Below are 24323 nucleotides of genomic sequence, written 5' to 3'. Positions count from 1 at the left end.
GAATTTTGACAAAATTATTGCCCCTTTTATACTTAGAATATGCATATTATTGATAAATCTATGTTAAAGTTTGCGTACCACCTCAAATATTTTCTATGTCCTTTGACATATTGCTTTCATATTTTGCATACTTCTTTACCAAAATGACCCCAATCTATAAACAAGAGCAGACAACTATATCAAGCATTTTGACAGAATTATGGCCCCTTTTATACTAAGATAATTGAACATTTTGCTTAAATTGTCATAACTTCCTTATTTATGATCACTTTTGATTCATACTTTGACAAAACAACACTTACCTGAATACCACAATGCACTCCACCCAAACCATCCCCCATGCCCCACCCCAGAATCCCCCCCCCCCAAAAAAAAATAAAATAATTTTTTTCCTTATTTTTGAGAGATCATCTATTAAATGACCACACACCCACATTATACCCACCCCCCTCTCCATGATGGCTTACGTGCTACTTTCAAACACTCGAATAGTCGAGAGCACTGTCCTCAGACAGCTCTTGTTGTCTGATACTGTTTAAGCCCCTGTGTATTGTGTACAGATGCTTCTCTGTATTGTGTGCAGATGTCCTTCTGGTGCTGGTCTAATTCTGTTCAAGCCCCTGTGTAGTGTGTACAGATGTCCCTGTGGTTTTGGTCTGATACTGTTCAAGCCCCTGTGTGTTGTGTACATATGTCCCTGTTGTTTTGGTCTGATACTGTTCAAGCCCCTGTGTATTGTGTACAGATGCTTCTCTGTATTGTGTACAGATGTCCCTGTGGTTTTGGTCTGATACTGGTCAAGCCCCTGTGTATTGTGTACAGATGTCCCTGTGGTTTTGGTCTGATACTGGCCAAGCCCCTGTGTATTGTGTACAGATATCCCGCTGGTACTGGTCTGAAACTGTTCAAGCCCCTCTGTATTTTTTACAGATGTCCTTGTGGTTTTGGTCGGATACTATTCAAGCCCCAGTGTATTGTGTACAGATGCTTCTCTGTATTGTGTACAGATGTCCCTGTGGTTTTGGTCTGATACTTGTCAAGCCTCTGTGTATTGTGTACAGATGTCCCTGTGGTTTTGGTCTCATACTGTTCAAGCCCCTGTGTGTTGTGTACAGATGTCCCTGTGGTTTTGGTCTGATACTGTTCAAGCCCCTGTGTATTGTGTACAGATGCTTCTCTGTATTGTGTACAGATGTCCCTGTGGTTTTGGTCTGATACTGGTCAAGCCCCTGTGTGTTGGGTACAGATGTCCATGTGGTTTTGGTCTGATACTGTTCAAGCCCCTGTGTATCGTGTACAGATGCTTCTCTGTATCGTGTACAGATGTCCCTGTGGTTTTGGTCTGATACTGGTCAAGCCCCTGTGTATTGTGTACAAATGTCCCTGTGGCGTTGGTCTGATACTGTTCAAGCCCCTGTGTGTTGTGTACAGATGCTTCTCTGTATTGTGTACAGATGTCCTTCTGGTGCTGGTCTAATTCTGTTCAAGCACCTGTGTATTGGGTACAGATGCTACTCTGTGTTTCGTACAGACGTCCCTTTGTTTTTGGTCTGATACTGTTCAAGCCCTTCTGTATTGTGTACAGGTGTTCCTCTGGCCCTGGTCTAATTCTGTTCAAACACCTGTGTATTGTGTACAGATACTTCTCTGTATTGTGTACAGGTGTCCCGCTGGTGCTGGTGGTTTGGCAGCTAGTGGCCCTGTCCTGCTGTCCAGAGAGCCCCAGGTTTCTAGTCATCCAGCGCCAGGAGGATCTAGAGGCAGAGAGAGGTAGGTTACACTGAACTAGCATGAAGCAATAATTTGTTTAAACAAAGTTATTGATGACAAATGATTGCAGAAATACTATTAAGGGTTTCAGAAAGTATTTTCTGTTTGCTTTAATGAATTACACCGCATATTATATTTATGCCCCCCTTCGAAGAAGAGGTGGTATACTGTTTTACACATGTCGGTCCGTCGGTCGGTCTGTTGGTCGGTCCGTCCGTCCACCAAATGGTTTCCGGATGATAACTCAAGAACGCCTAGGCCTAGGATCATGAAACTTCATAGGTACATTGATCATGACTGGCAGATGACACATATTGATTTTCAGGTCACTAGGTCAAGGTCACAGTGACCAAAAGCAGTACAATTGTATCTAACATATTTACACAATTGCTGCCACCACAACGGACAGCCCATTTTGGGGCATGCGTGTTTTACAAACAGCCCTTGTTTTTATGATTTTTTTGGAACAAGGGGTTACGAACTTTGAAATATTGCCATTGGTTTTCTAACTAAAAACTGGTACTATGAGATTACTGGATAAAATGCACAAATTCTATTTTCCAGTATTTTCAGCCACTATTCAGAGTTCATTGACTTTTTTTTAACTGAATGAAAACATATTCAAGAAGAGTAAGACATTTAATTAAACAATTCATGTCTTTACAACAAAATAAAGGCAAAGTAATTGACATAGCAGGTACTTCCTTATTAACATGACAATGCTAGGATGGCACCCAAGCTACCCAGTGATTAGTAACTATCTTCCAATCAATCTGTTGTGTCATCATTTCCCTTGGAAAACATTTTATGTTCTGTAATAAATTAATATTGTTTAAGACTAATAAAGACCAATGTACTGATTTCATGTCATTTTATTTTACATGTGTAGCAAATTTAGCTAAATCTTTACCAAAGGCTTTTTTCCAAACTATATGTAATATTAGCATTTTATTTACCAAAAAATAAATAATGTGATAGAATTTTTTAAATACAAAGAAATAACACAATATTTATCAGATATGTGTCATAATTTCCAAATAAGTGTGTGGTCGAAGTTATAGGAATTTATGAAACTATCAAAAAGAAGGATAAACTGATCGAAACAGATGGTTTTTTAAATATTTTTTATGCGCTAAATTTGAGGCGTCTTGCTTAAGCAATTATATAAAGAGTTCCTGACCAAAAACAAAATCTGGAGGATTTCTATGGTTTTCAGATATTCAGCTTATTGATTTTTGGCAAAGTTATTTGTCTTAGATTTAGAATTTTTTTCTAAAATAGCTGCTGTGCTGGTTCACAGCGCAGTAGGGGTCGTTTTGTTTCACAAACACAGGTCTTGTTATTAGTCCCCTACCGGTTTCACCGGAGGGGACTTACGTTTTTTTTATCCGTCCGTCCGTCCGTCACACTTTTCTGGATCCTGCGATAACTTACTAAGTTCTTAATATTTTTTCATGAAACTTGAAAAATGGATAGATGGCAATATGGACATTATGCACGTCATTTCATTTTGTTCCTACGTCAAAAATTCTTGTTGCTATGGCAACAAATAGACTAGAAATACTGCTGAAAATTGAGTTTTTTTTCTGGATCCTGCGATAATTTTAATAGTTCTTAATATTTTTTCATGAAACTTGAAGCATGGATAGATGGCAATTATGGACATTATGCACGTCATTTCATTTTGTTCATACGTCAAAAATTATGGTTGCTATGGCAACAAATAGACTAGAAATACTGCTGAAAATGGTGGTTTTCTGGATCCTGTGATAACTTTAAAAGTTCGTAATATTTTTTCATGAAACTTGAAATATGGATAGATGGCAATATTGACATTGTGCACGTCATTTCATTTTGTTCCGATGTCTAAAATTCTGGTTGCTATGGCAACAAATAGACTAGAAATACTGCTGAAAATGGTGGTTTTCTGGATCCTGTGATAACTTTAAAAGTTCGTAATATTTTTTCATGAAACTTGAAATATGGATAGATGGCAATATGGACATTATGCACGTCATTTCATTTTGTTCCTACGTCAAAAATTCTTGTTGCTATGGCAACAAATAGACTAGAAATACTGCTGAAAATTGTGTTTTTTTTCTGGATCCTGCGATAACTTTAATAGTTTTTAATATTTTTTCATGAAACTTGAAGCATGGATAGATGGCAATTATGGACATTATGCACGTCATTTCATTTTGTTCATACGTCAAAAATTATGGTTGCTATGGCAACAAATAGACTAGAAATACTGCTGAAAATGGTGGTTTTCTGGATCCTGTGATAACTTTAAAAGTTCGTAATATTTTTTCATGAAACTTGAAATATGGATAGATGGCAATATTGACATTGTGCACGTCATTTCATTTTGTTCCGATGTCTAAAATTCTGGTTGCTATGGCAACAAATAGACTAGAAATACTGCTGAAAATGGTGTTTTTTTCTGGATCCTGCGATTACTTTAAAAGTTCTTAATATTTTTTCATGAAACTTGAAACATGGATAGATGGCTATATGAACATTATGCACGTCATTTCATTTTGTTTGTATGTCAAAAATTCTGGTTGCTATGGCAACAAATAAAAAAAATATTCTGACAATGGTGGAATTTCTGACAATGGTGGAGCCGGTAGGGGACTTTCATTGCTTGGCAATAGTCTTGTTTATTTATAGGATATTTTTTGTTTGTTTTGTCCAGTTTCCTTTTATGCAGTAATCCATCAGTATTTAAGTGTGACACCTTTCTGTTGACACTGCCCCCTGGTCTATGACAGTGCCTGATAAGCCATGTGGGCTGGGTAGGGGGCTGGCAGAGTTGATAAGTCTGTTCCTGTGAAGGAGCACAGCTGAATGCAGAGAAGAGCCTTGGAGGCTGGCAGTCCGCTGCCAGGCAGCATGGTCGGGCTAGGATTACACTGTCATTAACATGTGCATGTGTACATACCTACTAGGGCTGTGAATTCATGATGACACTGCAGAAGACTGTTGATGAATACTTACTCACATGCTGCATATATTAAGTGTTTTTCCATACTTAGACAAGCCATCATATTAGAGCTAAAATGAACAAATGTGTTAACATGAAATTATGAAATAAATAGAATAAAAAAGTAACTAAAATTTAAAAGTAAAGTAGCCAAACCTATTAATATGCACCTGACTATCAATCAAGCAGCAGGTCTTCCAGTGTCTATTCTTAAATCATTGTACTTCTGTGTTTATTTCTAATCTTGTGTAGGGAGCTGAACCCATTAAATGGTGTTTTCCCATGAAACATGGCATTGGGCAATCATTTATCACAGTTGTACAAATTTGCATTATAGCAACATTTTTACAAGCTTATTTAAATTAAGTTTCAATCCAACAGGTACACAATATTTATTTTTTTAAGTGGACAAAAGTAAAGAAAATGTCTGTGAATGATTCAACTGTGTTTGCATATGTTAAAATTTTCTGAATAACTTATTTATCTTTGCCTGCAATGTTTTGAATGGCATGCAGCCCCGTACCCAAGCCATGGGCCCAGGCCCCCCAAGCTGGCTGTTGAGTGAGGATTTTTTTAATGGGCCTACTACAAATTTTTCACTTATGAAAGGGCTCACAGTACACTTTCCCTCAAAAGAGCAGATGTGTTTTATTGTCCCTGATAAACAAGGGCGCAAATTTACTCTCCAGCGGAGATAAGCCCCATGACAATTTTTTCTTATCACTTTGTTCACATATCCCCGATAAGTCAATTACTCCTTGTGATCCTGAATGCTTCATCTATCAATGGTTGATAATTGATGTAACACGTCTATTGATTTGCCAGGTCTGAAAATAGCTGATGTTAATAATTTGTGAAAAAAAAGAAAGCAATTAGGGAGGTGATTTGGATAATCATCATTAATTTAAACCGGTAATTGTCTTTGTCTAAGTCCAAGGCCCATAACTTTGCCAAAAATCTATTGACCAGAATGAAACTCATACTTAATTTGTATGTCATGTAGATAGACTCACACACCAAATACCGGATCAATATCTTAAAGTGTTTGAAAAAAGTCTGGAAAATGAAATGCTGAATGGACAGACAGATTGACTGCTATATGCCATCATACCCGGTGCATAAAAATTAGTCAATATCTTATAGAGTTTCATATAAAACAACATCAGGAAAACTGTTATTTTTTAGGAAAAACAAATCCAAGGCCCATAACTAGAGGAGGTTTGAATTCAAAGAGAAAAACTAATACAGTTAAATGTCAGTCATACTTAATGAAACATTTCTTAAAAAACGTTTTTGACTTTTTTTAGTTTGCTTTCCATCTATATCAAACATCATATTTCACACCTATAAAGCTTTAGACTTCAGAATGGTGCTGATTTACTTGTTATTTTCCATAAATTTATCACACACAAAAAACAAAATATCACAAAATAATATTTTTTTTAGCATTAAAATTCACCTGAAAAGTACCTACCGGTAATTCAAACAAAAATAAAATTAGGCACCCTCCGCAGTTGGGCCCCCCAGTCAAATATTCCTGCGTACGACCCTGGGCATTTTAGCAGAAGATATTAAACTTATATCTTCTACTAACAAAGATGACTTAACAAATCTGTAGATTAGGTGGGGAACAAATTTTTGACGATTCAAGTTTTCAAAAATTAGACAAATAATTGATAACAAAATTATTATTTTTATTTGACCTTTTTGTTAAAAACTTAAAGTAAAAAAGTGTTGTTTGTTCAATATTTTGATTAATGATTAATGAGAGTGAAACTTGTAAATACATGGTTAAGAAAAAAAGGAAAAAAAATGGGGGTTGAAAACTTAAAATGTATAAATAAAATTATTGTACAGTGAATTGTATTTAAACTTTAATTATAGATGCAGAATACCACAACACTTAGAAATATGCGAAGAAAGCAGAGAAAATCAACATGTCCCATTAGAATGCTAATACCTTAAGTGATTCATGTACTGCCCCCCTGACAAGCATACAACTATTGTGATGCCCTTGTTCAGTGATTCATGTACTGCCCCCTGACAAGCATACAACTATTGTGATGCCCTTGTTCAGTGATTCATGTACTGCCCCCTGACAAGCATACAACTATTGTGACACTCATGTTCAGTGATTCATGTACTGCCCCCCTGACAAGCATACAACTTTTGTGGCGCTCTTGTTAAGTGATTCATGTGCTGCCCCCTGACACGCATACAACTCTTGTGACACTCTTGTTAAGTGATTATTGTACTGCCCCCCTGACAAGCATACACCTAATGTGGCACTCTTGTTCAGTGATTCATGTACTGCCCCCTGACAAGCATACAACTATCATGGCACTCTTGTTCAGTGATTCATGTACTGCCCCCTGGCAAGCATACAACTATCATAGCACTCTTGATCAGTGATTCATGTGCTGCCCCCAGACAAGCAAACAACTAGTGTGGCACTCTTGTTCAGTGATTCATGTGCTGCCCCCTGACAAGCATGCAACTATTGTGGCACTCTTGTTCAGTGATTCCTGTACTTCCCCCTGACAAGCATACAACTATTGTGGCACTCTTGTTCAGTGATTCATGTACCGCCCCCTGACAAGCATACACCTATTGTGGCACTCTTGTTAAGTGTTGCATGTACTGTCCCCTGACAAGCATACAACTATTGTGGAACTATTGTTCAGTGATTTATGAACTGCCCCCTGACAAGCATACAACTATCGTGGCATTCTTCTTCAGTGATTCATGTACTGCCCCCTGACAAGCATGCAAATATTGTGACACTCTTGTTAAGTGATTCATGTGCTGCCCCCTGACAAGCATACAACTATGGTGGCACTCTTGTTCAGTGATTCATGTGCTGCCCCCTGACAAGCATACAACTATTGTTGCACTTTTGTTCAGTGATTCATGTACTGCCCCCTGACAAGCGCACACCTATTGTGGCGCTCTTGTCAAGTGATTCATGTACTGCCCCCTGACACGCATACAACTCTTGTGACACTCCTGTTAAGTGATTCATGTACTGCCCCCCTGACAAGCATACACCTATTGTGTCACTCTTGTTCAGTGATTCATGTACTGCCCCCTGACAAGCATACAACTATCACGGCACTCTTGTTCAGTGATTCATGTGCTGCCCTCAGACAAGCAAACAACTATCGTGGCATTCTTGTTCAGTGATTCATGTACTGCCCCCTGACAAGCATACACCTATTGTGTCACTCTTGTTCATGTACTGCCCCCTGACAAGCATACAACTATCATGGCACTCTTGTTCAGTGATTCATGTGCTGCCCCCTTACAAGCATACAACTACATGTATTTTGGCACTCAGTAGAGCTGTAACGATTCACCCATCAATCGATTTGATTCGATTTCGATACCAAATGGTCCGATTCGATTATTTTCGATTCGATACAAATTAAGCTATTTGCTGCTTATTAAGCAAACTATTTCATGTTTGGTTTGTCCAGGGAATAAATTAATATGGTTTGTTTATGTTATTCACTTATTATGTTGCACATTTTAAGTGTTTAATTTTTGAAATGAGAATTTTAAACCCAACATTGTTTTATGAACAAAAAATGTATTGAACAAAACTTCCTGTTGAGTTATTCTCTGATTTTGTTGTTAACGTGTTAAAAGAGCTTGTTGTAGGAGATGAAGATTTCACATCTGAAATATCAACCGAGTGTTTTCTCTTTAAATGTTGCCTCAACTTTGTAATGCTTCCAGATTTAGCATAACTTACGTGAACAAAACACGTTTAGAAGGTTGCCTTTGCATCAGAATCTTCGCGAAACCCGAAATGTTCCAATACTTTTGATTTTCATTTTGGCGGTGCGTCTATTAGCGTGGTTGAAGAAACCATTTTACCGGCTGATGTAATGCTCAGCATGTTATTCATTCATTCATTGGATTCCATATTGGCTATTGACAAATCACAAGACGTATTACAAATTACAAGTGCGGATCAATCGGGATTGAACCGGTTTTTCGATGCATCGAACCGAATCGTTACAGCTCTATTGTTCAGTGATTCATGTACTGCCCCCTGACAAGCATTCACCTATTGTGGCGCTCTTGTTAAGTGATTCATGTATTGCCCCCTGACACGCATACAACTCTTGTGACACTCTTGTTAAGTGATTAATGTACTGCCCCCCTGACAAGCATACACCTATTGTGTCACTCTTGTTCAGTGATTCATGTACTGCCCCCTGGCAAGCATACAACTATCATGACACTCTTGTTCAGTGATTCATGTGCTGCCTCCAGACCAGCATACAACTATTGTGTCACTCTTGTTCAGTGATTCATGTACTGCCCCCTGACAAGCATACAAATATTGTGTCACTCTTGTTCAGTGATTCATTTACTGCCCCCTGACAAGCATACAACTATCATGGCACTCTTGTTCAGTGATTCATGTTCTGCCCCTGACAAGCATACAACTATTATGGAACTCTTGTTCCATGATTCGTGTACTGCCCCCTGACAAGCACACAACTATTTTGGCACTCTTGTTCAGTTATTCATGTACTGCCCCCTGACAAGCATTTAAGTGGTCTGTCTTATCCTGTGACATGAACATGTTTTATTATATTGGATCATGTTCATACAACTAAGAATTGATTGCTTAATATTCCAGTTGAATATGTTGTTTTCAGCTCTGGTTTGGCTACGGGGAACCACCAATGTACACAAGGAGATGCAAGAGATGATTGCAGAGAGGGACGCTCAGAGGCGCGAAAAACAGGTAGTGTTGATGGGTGATTGCAGGACAGGTAGTGATGATGAGTGATTGTAGGACAGGTAGCGTTGATGGGTGATTGTAGGACAGGTAATGTTGATGAGTGATTGCAAGACAGGTAGTGTTGATGGGTGATTGCAGAACAGGTAGTGTTGATGGGTGATTGAAGGACAGGTAGTGTTGATGTGTGATTGCAAGACAGGTAGTGTTGATGGGTGATTGCAAGACAGGTAGTGTTGATAAGTGATTGCAGAACAAGTGGTGTTGATTGGTGATTGCAAGACAGGTAGTGTTGATGGGTGATTGCAGAACAGGTAGTGTTGATGGGTGATTGCAGGACAGGTAGTGTTGATGAGTGATTGCAGAACAGGTAGTGTTGATGGGTAATTGCAGGACAGGTAGTGTTGATGGGTGATTGCAGGACAGGTAATGTTGATGAGTGATTGCAGGACAGGTAGTGTTGATGAGTGATTGTAGGACAGGTAGTGTTGATGGGTGATTGCAGGACAGGTAGTGTTGATGAGTGATTGTAGGACAGGTAGTGTTGATGGGTGATTGCAAGACAGGTAGTGTTGATGGGTTATTGAAGGACAGGTAATGTTGATGAGTGATTGCAGGACAGGTAGTGTTGATGAGTGATTGTAGGACAGGTAGTGTTGATGGGTGATTGCAGGACAGGTAGTGTTGATGAGTGATTGCAGGACAGGTAGTGTTGATGAGTGATTGTAGGACAGGTAGTGTTGGTGGGTGATTGCAGGACAGGTAGTGTTGATGAGTGATTGTAGGACAGGTAGTGTTGATGAGTGATTGTAGGACAGGTAGTGTTGATGGGTGATTGCAGGACAGGTAGTGTTGATGAGTGATTGCAGGACAGGAAGTGTTGTTGAGTGATTTCAGGACAGGTAGTGTTGGTGAGTGATTGCAGGACAGGTAGTGTTGATGGGTGATTGTATGACAGGTAGTGTTGATGAGTGATTGCAGGACAGGTAGTGTTGATGAGTTATTGCAGGACATGTAGTGTTGATGGGTGATTGCAGGACAGGTAGTATTGATGAGTGATTGCAGGACAGGTAGTGTTGATGGGTGATTGTAGGGCAGGTAGTCTTGATGAGTGATTGCAGGACAGGTAGTGTTGATGAGTGATTGCAGGACAGGTAGTGTTGATGAGAAATTGCAGAACAGGTAGTGTTAATGGGTGATTGTAGGACAGGTAGTGTTGATGGGTGATTCTAGGACAGGTAGTGTTAATGATTGATTGCAGGACAGGTAGTGTTGATGAGTGATTGCAGGACAGGTAGTGTTGATGAGTAATTGCAGGACAGGTGGTGTTGATGGGTGATTGTAGGACAGGTAGTGTTGATGGGTGATTGCAGGACAGGTAGTGTTGATGGGTGATTTTAGGACAGGTAGTGTTGATGGGTGATTGCAAGACATGTAGTGTTGTTGAGTGATTGCAGGACAGGTAGTGTTGAAGAGTGATTGCAGGACAGGTAGTGTTGATGAGTGATTGCAGGACAGGTAGTGTTGATGAGTAATTGCAGGACAGGTAGTGTTGATGCATGATAGTGGGTACTCCATTATAGGAACTTATATACAATCAGTCATCTAGAGTCATAAAAAGATAATTTTGATTGGTGATAGAAAAGCCTCTCTAATTATAGCTCACAGACAATAAGTTATCTAGAGTCATAAACAGGTATTGTTGATGGGTGATAGCAAAAACTCTCAAGGTAGAATGCATGGACAATTTGATTTCTAGGGTCATGAACATGGGAAAATGTTACCCTTTAATTATAATTATATTTGTAAAGGTAAACAAAGCGATGAATCAGCTGCATTCAATGTTTAAAAGCCCCTGCTAAGTTGGAAGCATAAGGCATTCAGACATGGATTGCAAATATGTAATTGCATATGATTGAATGCCTTATGCTTTTAAATTTCACAGTTGAAAAATCTCAATTTGTAGGTGGTGGTTATGGGAGAAAGTTTGGCTGTAACAGATTTTTTCAGAATTATGGTTGTTTGAATGCATTGATTTACATAATAAAATATGTTGACTTTAAATTTACTTTCAAATCAGAACGGATTTAAATAAATTTCGGAATATATTTTTTAAGCATCATGAACACATAAAAATTTCATTACAACTTGTGATTTTATCATCTATAAAATTCAATCAGTTGTTATTTAACAATGACCTCGATATTATTAGATGTGTTATTTTGTGTATTATCTTGCAACAAGAGTTAACATTTACTTGTTTCAGTTTTATGTATGCGATTTATTTCGGGACCCAGAGCTTCGTAAACCAATGGTTATCTGCATAATCATGCATCTGTCTCAACAGTGGTCAGGAATTAATGCTGTAAGTTTTCTGTTTATTCATACTTGCCAAATAAATTGTTGGATCATGTCCATTGATATTGTGCACTGATAATGCTTACTCTGACATTAAACATTGTTTACAATTGTAGCTTAAGCCAAATAGACGCAAACATTTAAACCTTACTTGTATGTTGGTTTTCACTTTCATTGACTTATGTATATAACTAATTACCCGACAATGGGATTGCTGGGCTCTTCCCAAGCCTTACATTACAAACTAACATTTGTTGTACATGACATCATTAGAATCAAGTGAACATAAACCCTGACTGAATGTCTCACAATTCTTACAGCCATTCTGTTTGTTGCAGGTGATATATTACTCCACGAGTATATTTATGGGTGCTGGTCTCCGTGAGTCTAGTGCCGAGATGGCCACACTGGCAACAGGGGCAGTGAACTCCTCCATGACCCTGGTGTCCGCCCTGCTCATGGACAGGCTGGGGCGGCGCACCCTGCATCTGACGGGCCTGGGCGGAATGTTCATCTTCAGCCTAATACTTACCTCAGGACAGATATATCAGGTCTGTTACTTAAAAGTTATCATATAACAATAACTTAATTTGTTTGAAACAAGTCATATGTTAAGCTCACCTGAGAAATTATTGTAAGCTTTTGTGATCATCATTTGTCCCTTGTGCGTTGTCTGATAAGAACCATCATTTACCTTGTGAACACTCTATAGGCCACATTAAATCTCATTTAAACGTGGCCAACACATTTGTTCCAATGATGCCTTTGCCTAGTTTAAAACTCTGTCATGGAGTATAAAACTGCTCACTGGGTCTATTCAGAAAAAAGCGCCTGTAAACACTCTTGAATTCACATTTTTTGCCATTACAATAACTGAGGTTGTCTCTCTGTTGGTGGATGTCTCTAAAGCTATTTACGAATCTTCATTTGTAGGTTGATCTTATGACAGTGCAACAGAAACATAACTCTTACACAAATATTTAGAGTTATTGCACTTTGTTAATTTTGTTCATGCATTTGTCCGGGGCATATCTTGACAATTATAAACTTAATTGATATGTAGATTTCATTGATAGGGTGTGCAATTAAAGAACAAGTCCTGCCACCCTATTGTGTTATTGCCTTGAGTTAATTTTTAAGCTTAAATTTTGTTTTGAACATATCATGAAAAGTGTCAACTTGAAACTTCATTGGTAGGTATTTCTTTTTCTTATTTTTGTGCTAAGCATATCTAAAAATTCATTTTAAGGTATCAAATTGAAACTTGGTGGGTAGATCTTATTAAGGGAATGTGCAGTGCACACGAACCCTCTTGTTTTAAAGTTATTGTCCTTTTTTAGCTTCACTGGCCAGAGGCCAGCGGGGCTTATGTCATAGTCCTGTGTCCGGCGTGCGTGCGTGCGTCCGTGCGTTAACTTTTTCTTTAGACATCTTCTTCTCCTAAAGTACTGGTCCAATTCTGATGAAATTTCTCAGGAATGTTCCTCGGGTGAACCTCTTTCAAATTTGTTCAAATTATGCCCCTGGGGTCAAATTTGACCCCGCCCCGGGGGTCACAAAATTGAAAATTTGCTTATATAAGGCCTATTTTGTGAAAACTTTCAAAATCTTTTCGTCCATAACCATTGGGTTTAGGGTTATCAAAATGGGTATGTAGAGACATCTAATAGTCCTCTACCAAATTTCTTCAAATTATGCCCCTGGGGTCAAATTTGACCCTGCCCATGGGGTCACAAAATTGAACATATGCTTATATAAAGCCTATTTTGTGCAAACTTTAAAAATCTTTCTGTTCATAACCGTAGGGCCTAGGGCTACCAAATTTGGTATGTAGTGACATCTAATAGTTCTCTACCAAGTTTGTTCAAAGTATGCCCCTGGGGTCAAATTTAACCCTGCCCCGGGGGTCACAAAAATGAACATATGCTTAATATATCCGCGGCCCGCGAAATCTCTCCGCATTTTACACTGGTAGATTCTGCCTAAGCATTTTTAAAACGAGCGATATAATTGGCTGTCGTTTCCCAATCTTCCAATTAAAATCGGTTTCATAAAATGTGTTTGGTATTTCGTATACAAATGGCGCCGTTGTGAAGCGAAAATTAGGATTATTGAAATGACAAATATCAATCGAATTAACGACTGACATCATATAGTTTGATAGGAATAATGAAATGTGTTTGTCAACGAAAAAGACTACGCTTTAGATACAAGAAACACATATTTTGTTTAGAAATGTGCACAGTGAATTTGTGTCACGGAAACCAGTGTTTCTGTTTGCAAATTGGGAGTTCAGTCTACTCGCGAAGTAAAACAATTTAGAAGAGGATCTTTCGAACATGGAAATAGACAAACATGATTTGATTTATATGATAGTGGATCTGTGTATAATCAGATTGATATGCATATTCTGCTTTATTATGTTTGTCACGCTGTTCAGTTAATTGAAATAGCATTGAACTAAAGATGTGAAATGCAAGATATTGAAAGGTAAACAAATTATAAATATTAATTTTACTCAGTTTAATACATCATTAACACAAGAAGAACACTCAAGTGTGTTTGTTTATATTTAGTCCATTAACCTTGTTTGTATATAACGTTCTATAAAAAAAATTGTATTGTTTTGTTTGTTTTCACCAAATGGTTAGTATTATTCTTTTATGTTAACATTCTCAAAATTCTTGTTTTATTATAGGCCCTATTTATCAAAAAAAAAATTTGAATGACATCATTTTATGATTTATAAACAGATTGCAAAAAATATTTGTTCAAGATAAAGTTAACAACAAATTGTTACATTGTAATTAAGTGATTTTAATATTCAGTAGCAAAAAAGTAAGGAGAATCCAACTTAAAAAAGATGTATCTATTAAAAGTATATTCTACCAATGCCTTGAACAATCCCCTTGTTTATAACATGACTGCCGCTAAGTCTATTACAAGCAACCGATCAGAGAAGGGTGGCAGACGTTTCCCCCCAAGACGTTTTCTCCCCAGACGTTTCCTCACTAGAGATGTATATTAGAAGTAGTTATTTGTTATAATGCCAGGATATGTGAAAAAAATAACTTTATCGATTTTTATTAAAATTCAGTGCATTTTATGTGTCTTAATGGGAAGCTTCACTACCAAGAGGAGATGTGCATATTATCAGCCAGTTCTAGTCGGATGATTTTTCACAGAGTTATGGCCCTTTGAAATTTTCCATTAACTGTACATATAGTGCAATTTTGTCCGGGCTATTTCTCAGCAACTAATGACCGGAATTCAATGAAACTTTATGGGAAGCTTCACTACCAAGAGGAGATGTGCATATTATCAGCCAGTTCTGGTCGGATGATTTTTCACAGAGTTATGGCCCTTTGAAATTGTCCATTGTACATATAGTGCAATTCTTGTCCGAGCTATTTCTCAGCAACTTATTACGGGAATTCAATGAAACTTTATGGGAAGCTTCACTACCAACAGGAGATGTGCATATTATCAGCCGGTTATGGTCGGATGATTTTTCACAGAGTTATGGCCCTTTGAAATTGTCCATTGTACATATAGTGCGATTCTTGTCCGAGCTATTTCTCAGCAACTTATCACGGGAATTCAATAAAACTTTATGGGAAGCTTCACTACCAACAGGAGATGTGCATATTATCAGCCGTTTATGGTCGGATGATTTTTCACAGAGTTATGGCCCTTTGAAATTTTCTATAAACTGTACATATAGTGCAATTCTTGTCTGGGCTATTTCTCCCCAACTACTGACTGGACTTCAATGAAGCTTTATGGGAAGCTTAACTACCTTGAGGAGATGCGCATGTTATTAGTGGGTTCTGATTAGATGATTTATTTAGAGAGTTATGGCCCTTTGAAATTTTTAAGTTGCTATACCATCCATCGTATTATTTTGTCCAAAGTTATGCCCCTCAAGACATTTCCTTTTATCTGAATATATAGTGCAATATTGTGACAAAAATAAACCTGTGGGGAGCACCACCCGTCTCCGACGGTTTCTTGTTTAATTCATAAAGTTATTAATTTTTCCTTAAATTCCACAAATTCATTTAATAAAAAAGTTTATTTGTGTTTTTTTTGCTTTTAAATATTATTAATATCATTGAGTTAAATTATTTAAATATCAATAAGTTTTTATTACATTTGCTAATTATATTATTAATAATGAAATAATGTGCAAGCAAAGTTCAATTCTGTTTTAATTAGTCTAAATTAGTTATTAGTAAAAAATAAAATATCAGTTACATAAAATAATTTGATAATAAACATGAATGCATGAAAAAAAATTGTTCACAGTTACAAAGTTTATTTATTTATCATATTTAACTGTTACAAGGAAAGCAGTTTTTAAAATTAATTTAAATTTGATTTTACCATTTTTCAATTCACCAATTGACCATATTTAATTGGATTAAAAACAGCAAACAACTACAATTGCACAACCCTGCCCAGGTTTACTCAAACTGAAATAAGGTGTTAATTGTGTATTCAAAACGGGTCTTGATTATACATTATTCTTGGTTGCATTTGTGTTCCCAAATGAGCAACATGTATAAGATACTCAGTAAGATTTTGAGAATATTCCATTTATACCACTAGTACACCAACATGCACTTACTAATGATTTACATGCAATCCTTACACAGTTAAACCCTCCAAAAAGATATTATAAAACCAAAAAAACACATACATGCTGCTTCATAGATATTTAAAGTTAATTAAAGACTTCATAAACAAAATAATAATTTTGATAATAAACAAAGATTATACTTCAACCAAACAATTATAAATTTATTGGGGGGGGGGGGGGGGGGAACGTCTGCACTAAAACTTAAATGGGGGGGAAACGTCTTGGGGGGGAAACGTCTTGGGTAAGAAACGTCTTGGGGGGGTGGGGGGGGGAAACGTCTGGAAACCTCAGAGAATAGGTCAGATACCTTATTTCAATATATGGCAATCCTAGTATTTTTCAAAAACAAACATGACAGGTAACCAATGTCAGATGGAAAAAGTAAAGGAAAGTTAGGTCAAGCTAATTGTTTGTCATGATATCTCTTTAAACCTCACGCCATATGCAAGTAGTGTTGCCATGATCGCAACATCTTGATGAATTATAATTCAATTTTTTGTCTCATAAACATTTACTTTGTTTAACAAACAACCTCTACAAAGTTATCATTCCTACTGCCTTTCGGCACCTCATGAACCTGAAAAACTCGTAACTTTATGTTTCCTCAGGCAAATACATCAAATGTATCTTCTTTGTACAATAAACAATTTCTTCACCACGTTAACAATCCTGCTACACTCACTAATGCCTCAAGAATGAAGTAAAGTTCAGGTGATCTAGGTCTTTAGGTATTTTGCATATGTCATGAACTATATAAGTAACAGAAACCTACAAACACTTTTTGGAATTTTGGAAAAAGATTCATGATTGAATGAAGGAACTTTCATTAATCTTGTAGAACATGCGTAGATTTGAGAAAGTCACATGCTTGAATACATTTCAACCCATGCGCATTGCACGCTTTTTTCGCATAAAAAAACAGTGGAGCGATACAGGGCCACCATGGCCCTCTTGTTTAATTCTTAACTCTTCTGAGCATAATTAGCTCTTGTTTAACTTTTTTGATGGCCTTCGTGTCTGTTGTGAATCTTCTCTCGTCAACATTTGCCTTGAATACAGTTTAGAGGTCGCATTTATTGTTCGATCTTCATGAAACTTGGTCTGATAATTTGCCCCAATTATATCTTGGCTGAGTTTTTAATTTGGCTACGTTAAGTCAAAATCTAGGTCAAAAGGTCAAATAAAAAAAGCTTGTTAACACTGTAGAAGTCACATTTATAGTCAAATCTTCATGGCCAGACCATTTTCTCTAATGTTTCATCATCTGAGTTTGAAAATGGTTCTCAAAAAGTCTGGTTCATTGGAAAATAGCTTTAGTAAAACCTTGTTAATGCTTTATTGGCTATATTTATTTCCAATCTTCATGAAACTTGGTCAGAACATGTGTCCAAATGAAATATGTTTGAGTTCAAAACTGGGTCAAGTGATGTGAAAAACTAGGTAAGTAGGTAAAATTGAAAAAAGCTTTTTTAGGCTCTAGAAGTAACATTATTTTTCCAATCTTCCTGAACATTGGTCAGAACATTTGTTCTAATGATTTCTCAACTGTGTATTAACATGTTTCCTGCTAGTTGAAAAGTATGGCTACCAGGAGTAAGGCACTTTTCCTTATATGGCTATATTGAAGCCTTAATTACATTTGAGATTTTGTCACACTTTTGGTCCAATCTTCATGATCTTGGTCTATCCATTTCATCTAATGATATCAGATCTGAGTTTAGAACTGGGTTATTTGAGGTAAAAACTTATGTCATAAGGTAGAATTAAAAAACAACTTGGTCCAATACATTTGTTCTATTGATACTTAGCCGAGTTTGAAAATAAAATTTTGCCTAGAAATTATATTAATATATATGCATATGTATCGTCCGAGTTTCAAAATAAAATGTTGCCTTCAACATGCCTTCAATTTGAAATATTAGACCATAAATTGTCTGTGTTATATTTCTAGACTTATGATGATCACAATTGGCTTGGCATTATATGTGTGATGGCTGTGATAGGCTACATCATCTTCTTCGCCACAGGGCCAGGTAAGTGACCAGTTGATCAAATGCTTTATGCTCAAATTCTGTGAAACCATTATCATTTGCCACACATTAATTTTTGTATATTTCCTAAGTAGACCAATTGACGAATTTAAGTTTTAATTAATAATTATGGCTAATCTGCAAAAAAAGACAGGATTACCACAGGTATGGAAGACATAAATAATGCACACATACATCATGTGTCTGTTTCACAATCTAGATAAATCCATATTTAGAAAATGGGAACATTATATTGTGTCATAAACTGACACTTGGCACTCCATTTAAAAGGCTCATGCATTAAAGCAGTATCAATAGCGTTTACTTTGTGTAGAATTGTTACGATAACCAAGCAGTATCAATAGCGTTTACTTTGTGTAGAATTGTTACGATAACCAAGCAGTATCAATAGCGTTTACTTTGTGTAGAATTGTTACGATAACCAAGCAGTATCAATAGCGTTTACTTTGTGTAGAATTGTTACGATAACCAAGCAGTATCAATAGCGTTTACTTTGTGTAGAATTGTTACGATAACCAAGCAGTATCAATAGCGTTTACTTTGTGTAGAATTGTTACGATAACCAAGCAGTATCAATAGCGTTTACTTTGTGTAGAATTGTTACGATAACCAAGCAGTATCAATAGCGTTTACTTTGTGTAGAATTGTTACGATAACCAAGCAGTATCAATAGCGTTTACTTTGTGTAGAATTGTTACGATAACCAAGCAGTATCAATAGCGTTTACTTTGTGTAGAATTGTTATGATAACCAAGCAGTATCAATAGCGTTTACTTTGTGTAGAATTGTTACGATAACCAAGCAGTATCAATAGCGTTTACTTTGTGTAGAATTGTTACGATAACCAAGCAGTATCAATAGCGTTTACTTTGTGTAGAATTGTTACGATAACCAAGCAGTATCAATAGCGTTTACTTTATGTAGAATTGTTACGATAACCAAGCAGTATCAATAGCGTTTACTTTGTGTAGAATTGTTACGATAACCAAGCAGTATCAATAGCGTTTACTTTGTGTAGAATTGTTACGATAACCAAGCAGTATCAATAGCGTTTACTTTGTGTAGAATTGTTACGATAACCAAGCAGTATCAATAGCGTTTACTTTGTGTAGAATTGTTACGATAACCAAGCAGTATCAATAGCGTTTACTTTGTGTAGAATTGTTATGATAACCAAGCAGTATCAATAGCGTTTACTTTGTGTAGAATTGTTATGATAACCAAGCAGTATCAATAGCGTTTACTTTGTGTAGAATTGTTACGATAACCAAGCAGTATCAATAGCGTTTACTTTGTGTAGAATTGTTATGATAACCACTAATTCTGTACAACTGTATTACCTATTGTGTTTTATACACACTGCACGATGGCTTATAGCATATGTTGTCTGTTCGTCCATCTGTCTGTCTGTCCATTCAACATAAAATTTCCAGAGTTAATGCTTGCAGATATTTACTTGCTTTTATGCCCCCGGATCGAAAGATCGGGGGCATTTTGTTTTTGGCCTGTCTGTCTGTCATTCATTCATTCATTGTGTGTGTTCCAAAACTTTAACCTTGGTTAAAGTTTTGCAATAACTTTTGCATTATTGAAGATAGCAACTTGATATTTGGCATGCATGTGTATCTCATGGAGCTGCACATTTTGAGTGGTGAAAGGTCAAGGTCATCCTTCAAGGTAAAAGGTCAAATATATGGCTTCAAAGCGGCGCAATAGGGGGCATTGTGTTTCTGACAAACACATCTTTTGTTTGTGTGTGAGTCTTCCTGCATGACTTACAGATCAGTTTTGATCATGTCCATTTATTTTTGTCAAACTTACAGGCCTTGGACTTTGAAATGTTTGCATGAATTACGGTTTCTGGACTTTTTTCCAAGCGCTTGCAGTTATTGACCTGAATTTAACTTTGTAAACCACCTGCAACACTAATAGATTAAGTATGAGCTTCGTTCTGGTACAATTATTTTTATGCTCCCCCAAAAATTTTTGGGGGGAGCATATAGTCGCCGCTTCGTCTGTCTGTCCGTGTGTCCGTCCGTCCGTGCACAATTTTTGTCCGGGCTATTTCTCAGCAATTAATGACCGGAATTCAATTAAACTTTATGGGAAGCTTCACTACAAAGAGGAGATGTGCATATTATTAGTCGGTTCTGGTCGGATGATTTTTCACAAAGTTATGGCCCTTTGAAATTATCCATTAACTGTACATATAGTGCTATTCTTGTCCGGGCTATTTCTCAGCAACTAATGACCAGAATTCAATGAAACTTTATGGGAAGCTTCACTACTAAGAGGAGATGTGCATATTATCAGCCGGTTCTGGTCCAATGATTTTTAATAGAGTTATGGCCCTTTGAAATTTTCCATTAACTGTACATATAGTGCAATTCTTGTCCGGGCTATTTCTCAGCAACTAATGACGGAATTCAAAGAAACTTTATGGGAAGCTTCACTACCAAGAGGACATGTGCATATTATCAGCCTGTTCTCGTCGGATGACTTTTCACAGACTTATGGCCCTTTGAAATTTTCCAACTTTGGGGAGCATCACCCGTCTCCAATGGTTTCTTGTTGATTAAGTTATGGGCCTTTGATATTTTTCCTCAACGCTTGCTCAGGGTGCATTATCAATGGGGTTCAAAGGGATTTACAAATTTTGCAAATACCTCAAGTTATTGAAATATGTTTGCTAAATATGTTTAGTGCATAAAAGACAGTTTGTCTTGCAGTTTCAGCCAATGTCTTAAGATTTAAGAATACATTATTGAATGCGCCTGAAATCGGTGCCAACATTTCACGTTGCATGCATCACAACCGGGTATATGAAATCATTACACATCAAATTTTTCTCCAAGAACACAGACTTACTATATGAAGTAATTCCGATGTTTTTCACATTGCCATTAGCAACATAAAAATCTGTGTTTTATGCACTAGTTGAAATTCTTCTGAAAAAAATGTTTTTAAAAGTTGCAGAAGTGGGCTTGATTTTTGGTGTGTGAGTATACCAACATGACTAAGAGATCAAGTTTGAGTTGTGTTCTTGTTCCTTGATTTTTAGTGTGAGCATTAGCTCACACTAATGTTACAGACCATATTTTGCAAATCAGTATGTGCTTAGAAGCCTTAGGTACGGCATGGGAGACAACCAATGCCTGTTGTAGCAGACGACAAATGCTATATAGAGCGTATGCTAGGAGAGACAACCACCACCTTTGCCTGGTAATACTACACTACATAGTGTTTATATGACTAATATTGTTTAACAGCTTGTAAAACGAGATCGGCCAATCTAGTGTTTATCATTGAAATCTGTACATATTGGCTGCTTTCAGGGAAAACGGGGCTTAATGCATGTCAAATAAGATTAGCCTGTGCATACTGATTAGCCTGTGCAATGCGCACAAGCTAATCAAGGACGACATTTTACAACAGCGAATACCTACAGTGCCTTCAGCGCTTTGATTAATGAAGCTATGGGCATTGTTCTGTCTGAAATAGATGCTGTATGGCTTCAAAGTGCAGTAGTGGGCATTGTGTTTCACAAACACAGTTCTTGTTCAGGGATACAGCCAACATGTGATGGACAAAAGACAATAAAACAGAATTAAAAGACATTGATCAGTTTGAGCTCGATTGTGATTGAATAAGACGAATTGGAAATTTGCTTTGTTGCTTCAAGCACAAGCCAACGGTCATTAAGTCCAACTAATCCTCTCGTAACAATGGATGAGGTAATTTGCATTTGATAAACAGCTCCCACCTGCTGTAAGTTACTCCCAAGTGAGCAGACAAGTTGTAAAAACAAATCGGAAATTCCAAAAAATAAATATCAGCAATTAAAAAATTAACATGTGGACAAGATAGCTGTGTTTTTTTAAAGTACAGAATTTCATGCTGATTTGGTTGCTGCAGGTTCCAACTTGTGGTTTAAAATTTAGTGTTTGTTTGATTGCTGCAGGTTACAACCTGTCTTTGAAAGTTAAGTATTTGTTAGGTTGTTGCAGTTTCTAACTAGTGGTTGAATTTTGAGATTTGAATGGTTGTTGAATGTTCCAACTTATGGTTGAATATTGAATTTTTGTTTTGTATCTGCTGGTTCCAAGATGTGGTTGAATGTTGAGTGTTTCTTATATTATTGCATGTTTCAATCCATTGTTGAATGTTAGTGTTTGTTGCATGTTTCAACCTGTGTTTCAATCCACAAAATGTATATTGTGTGTTTTATTTCTGCAGGTGCCATCCCCTGGTTCTTCACAGCAGAGCTGTTTGCCCAGGGTTCCAGGTCAGCCGCTGTCAGTGTTGGGGTCGTAGTCAACTGGGCTGCTAATGCTACCGTCGGATTTGTATTCCCCATCCTTCAAGTAAGCTGTTTATTGTGTAATCATTGGAAATTCCATTGACGTTTCAATAATATTTTAAGTAGGAAGATGCAATTAAGACTTAAAGTGTTAGCTAATTTCTGCTTGAGCTTTGATAGAATAAGCAAGATATTCTTCTAAAGCCAGTGTCTGAGTTGCAATCCTGGCTCAGTGAAAGTTTTTCTGTAAGCTTGTTCATAAAAAATGTCTTGAGGATTTTTGTTTAAACGTAATCATTTAATCCCTACATTCAAGTATTGTAACTTTATGATGAACTTGTCAAAATTAAGGGTCTTGTTATCTTTAGTGATCCCCTTTTGTCAAAGCATGAGCTGAGTGTGTATCGTGAACATTTACCTTGTGAACACTCTATAGGCCATATGTATTGTACAATCTTCAGCAAATTTGGTCAGAATATTTGCCCTGATGTCATCTTGGGCTAGCTCATAACTGGTCCACTTTAGGTAAAAGACTAGAAAACTGGGTCAAATAAAAACAAACTCTTGTTAAACCTCTAGAAGCTACAAACATGAATGTAATTACTTTGATGAAACTTCAAACTAAGATACCTTTTATACAGATCGGTGGATAGGATAAATGTCAAGGAAGCTGTGTTTGTTGTCCCCTACCGGTTTCACCGGAGGGGACTTATGGTTTTCGCTCTGTGTGTCCGTCAGTCTGTCACACTTTTCTGGATCCTGCTATAACTTTTAAAGTTCGTAATATTTTTTCATGAAACTTTAAAAATGGATAGATGGCAATATGGACATTATGCGCGTCATTTCATTTTGTTCCTACATCAAAAATTCTGGTTGCTATGGCAACAAATAGACTAGAAATACTGCTGAAAATGGTGTTTTTTTCTGGATCCTGCGATAACTTTTAAAGTTCTTCATATTTTTTCATGAAACTTGAAACATGGATAGATGGCAATATGGACATTATGCGCGTCATTTAATTTTGTTCCTACGTCAAAAATTCTGGTTGCTATGGCAACAAATAGACTAGAAATACTGCTGAAAATGGTGTTTTTTTCTGGATCCTGCGATAACTTTTAAAGTTCTTCATATTTTTTCATGAAACTTGAAACATGGATAGATGGCAATATGGACATTATGCACGTCATTTCATTTTGTTCCTACGTCAAAAATTCTGGTTGCTATGGCAACAAATAGACTATAAATACTGCTGAAATTGTGTTTTTTTCTGGATCCTGCGATAACTTTTAAAGTTCTTCATATTTTTTCATGAATCTTGAAACATGGATAGATGGCAATATGGACATTATGCACGTCATTTCATTTTGTTCTTACGTCAAAAATTCTGGTTGCTATGGCAACAAATATACAAAAAGAAAACAATTTCTGACAATGGTGGAATTTCTGACAATGGTGGAGCT

General features: G+C 36.9%; 2 protein-coding genes and 2 long non-coding RNA genes across 5 annotated transcripts in view; 2 read left to right on the top strand and 2 right to left on the bottom strand.

Annotated features, from left to right (window-relative positions):
- LOC127881735 (uncharacterized) overlaps positions 1 to 24323 on the bottom strand; it is a 132843-nt gene that overhangs the window by 83776 nt on the left and 24744 nt on the right. The window lies entirely within an intron of this gene.
- The window catches only part of LOC127881740 (uncharacterized), a 128555-nt gene that overhangs the window by 80183 nt on the left and 24049 nt on the right, over positions 1 to 24323 (top strand). The gene's annotated exons all lie outside the window — the stretch shown is intronic.
- LOC127881741 (uncharacterized) overlaps positions 1 to 24323 on the bottom strand; it is a 127106-nt gene that overhangs the window by 85517 nt on the left and 17266 nt on the right. The window lies entirely within an intron of this gene.
- LOC127881729 (solute carrier family 2, facilitated glucose transporter member 3-like) overlaps positions 1 to 24323 on the top strand; it is a 75465-nt gene that overhangs the window by 46485 nt on the left and 4657 nt on the right. Inside the window, exons 6-12 of one of the 2 annotated variants that reach the window (XR_008050227.1) lie at positions 1663 to 1770; positions 9430 to 9518; positions 11779 to 11877; positions 12209 to 12421; positions 18464 to 18545; positions 21685 to 21785; positions 22800 to 22927. Coding sequence is in view for 1 of the 2 variants with exons in the window: in XM_052429812.1 (XP_052285772.1) it covers positions 1663 to 1770; positions 9430 to 9518; positions 11779 to 11877; positions 12209 to 12421; positions 18464 to 18545; positions 22800 to 22927 (719 nt within the window). In the remaining variant the exon portion in view is untranslated. The remainder of the gene's footprint in view (positions 1 to 1662; positions 1771 to 9429; positions 9519 to 11778; positions 11878 to 12208; positions 12422 to 18463; positions 18546 to 21684; positions 21786 to 22799; positions 22928 to 24323) is intronic. The other variant, XM_052429812.1, reaches the window with a different exon arrangement.

This window comes from Dreissena polymorpha, chromosome 5 (assembly GCF_020536995.1).
Source record: "Dreissena polymorpha isolate Duluth1 chromosome 5, UMN_Dpol_1.0, whole genome shotgun sequence".
In the NCBI taxonomy this organism is placed as follows: Eukaryota; Metazoa; Mollusca; class Bivalvia; order Myida; family Dreissenidae; genus Dreissena; species Dreissena polymorpha.
The sequence above is the reverse complement of the archived record's forward strand: the minus strand, read 5'-3'. Positions and strand labels throughout refer to the sequence as shown.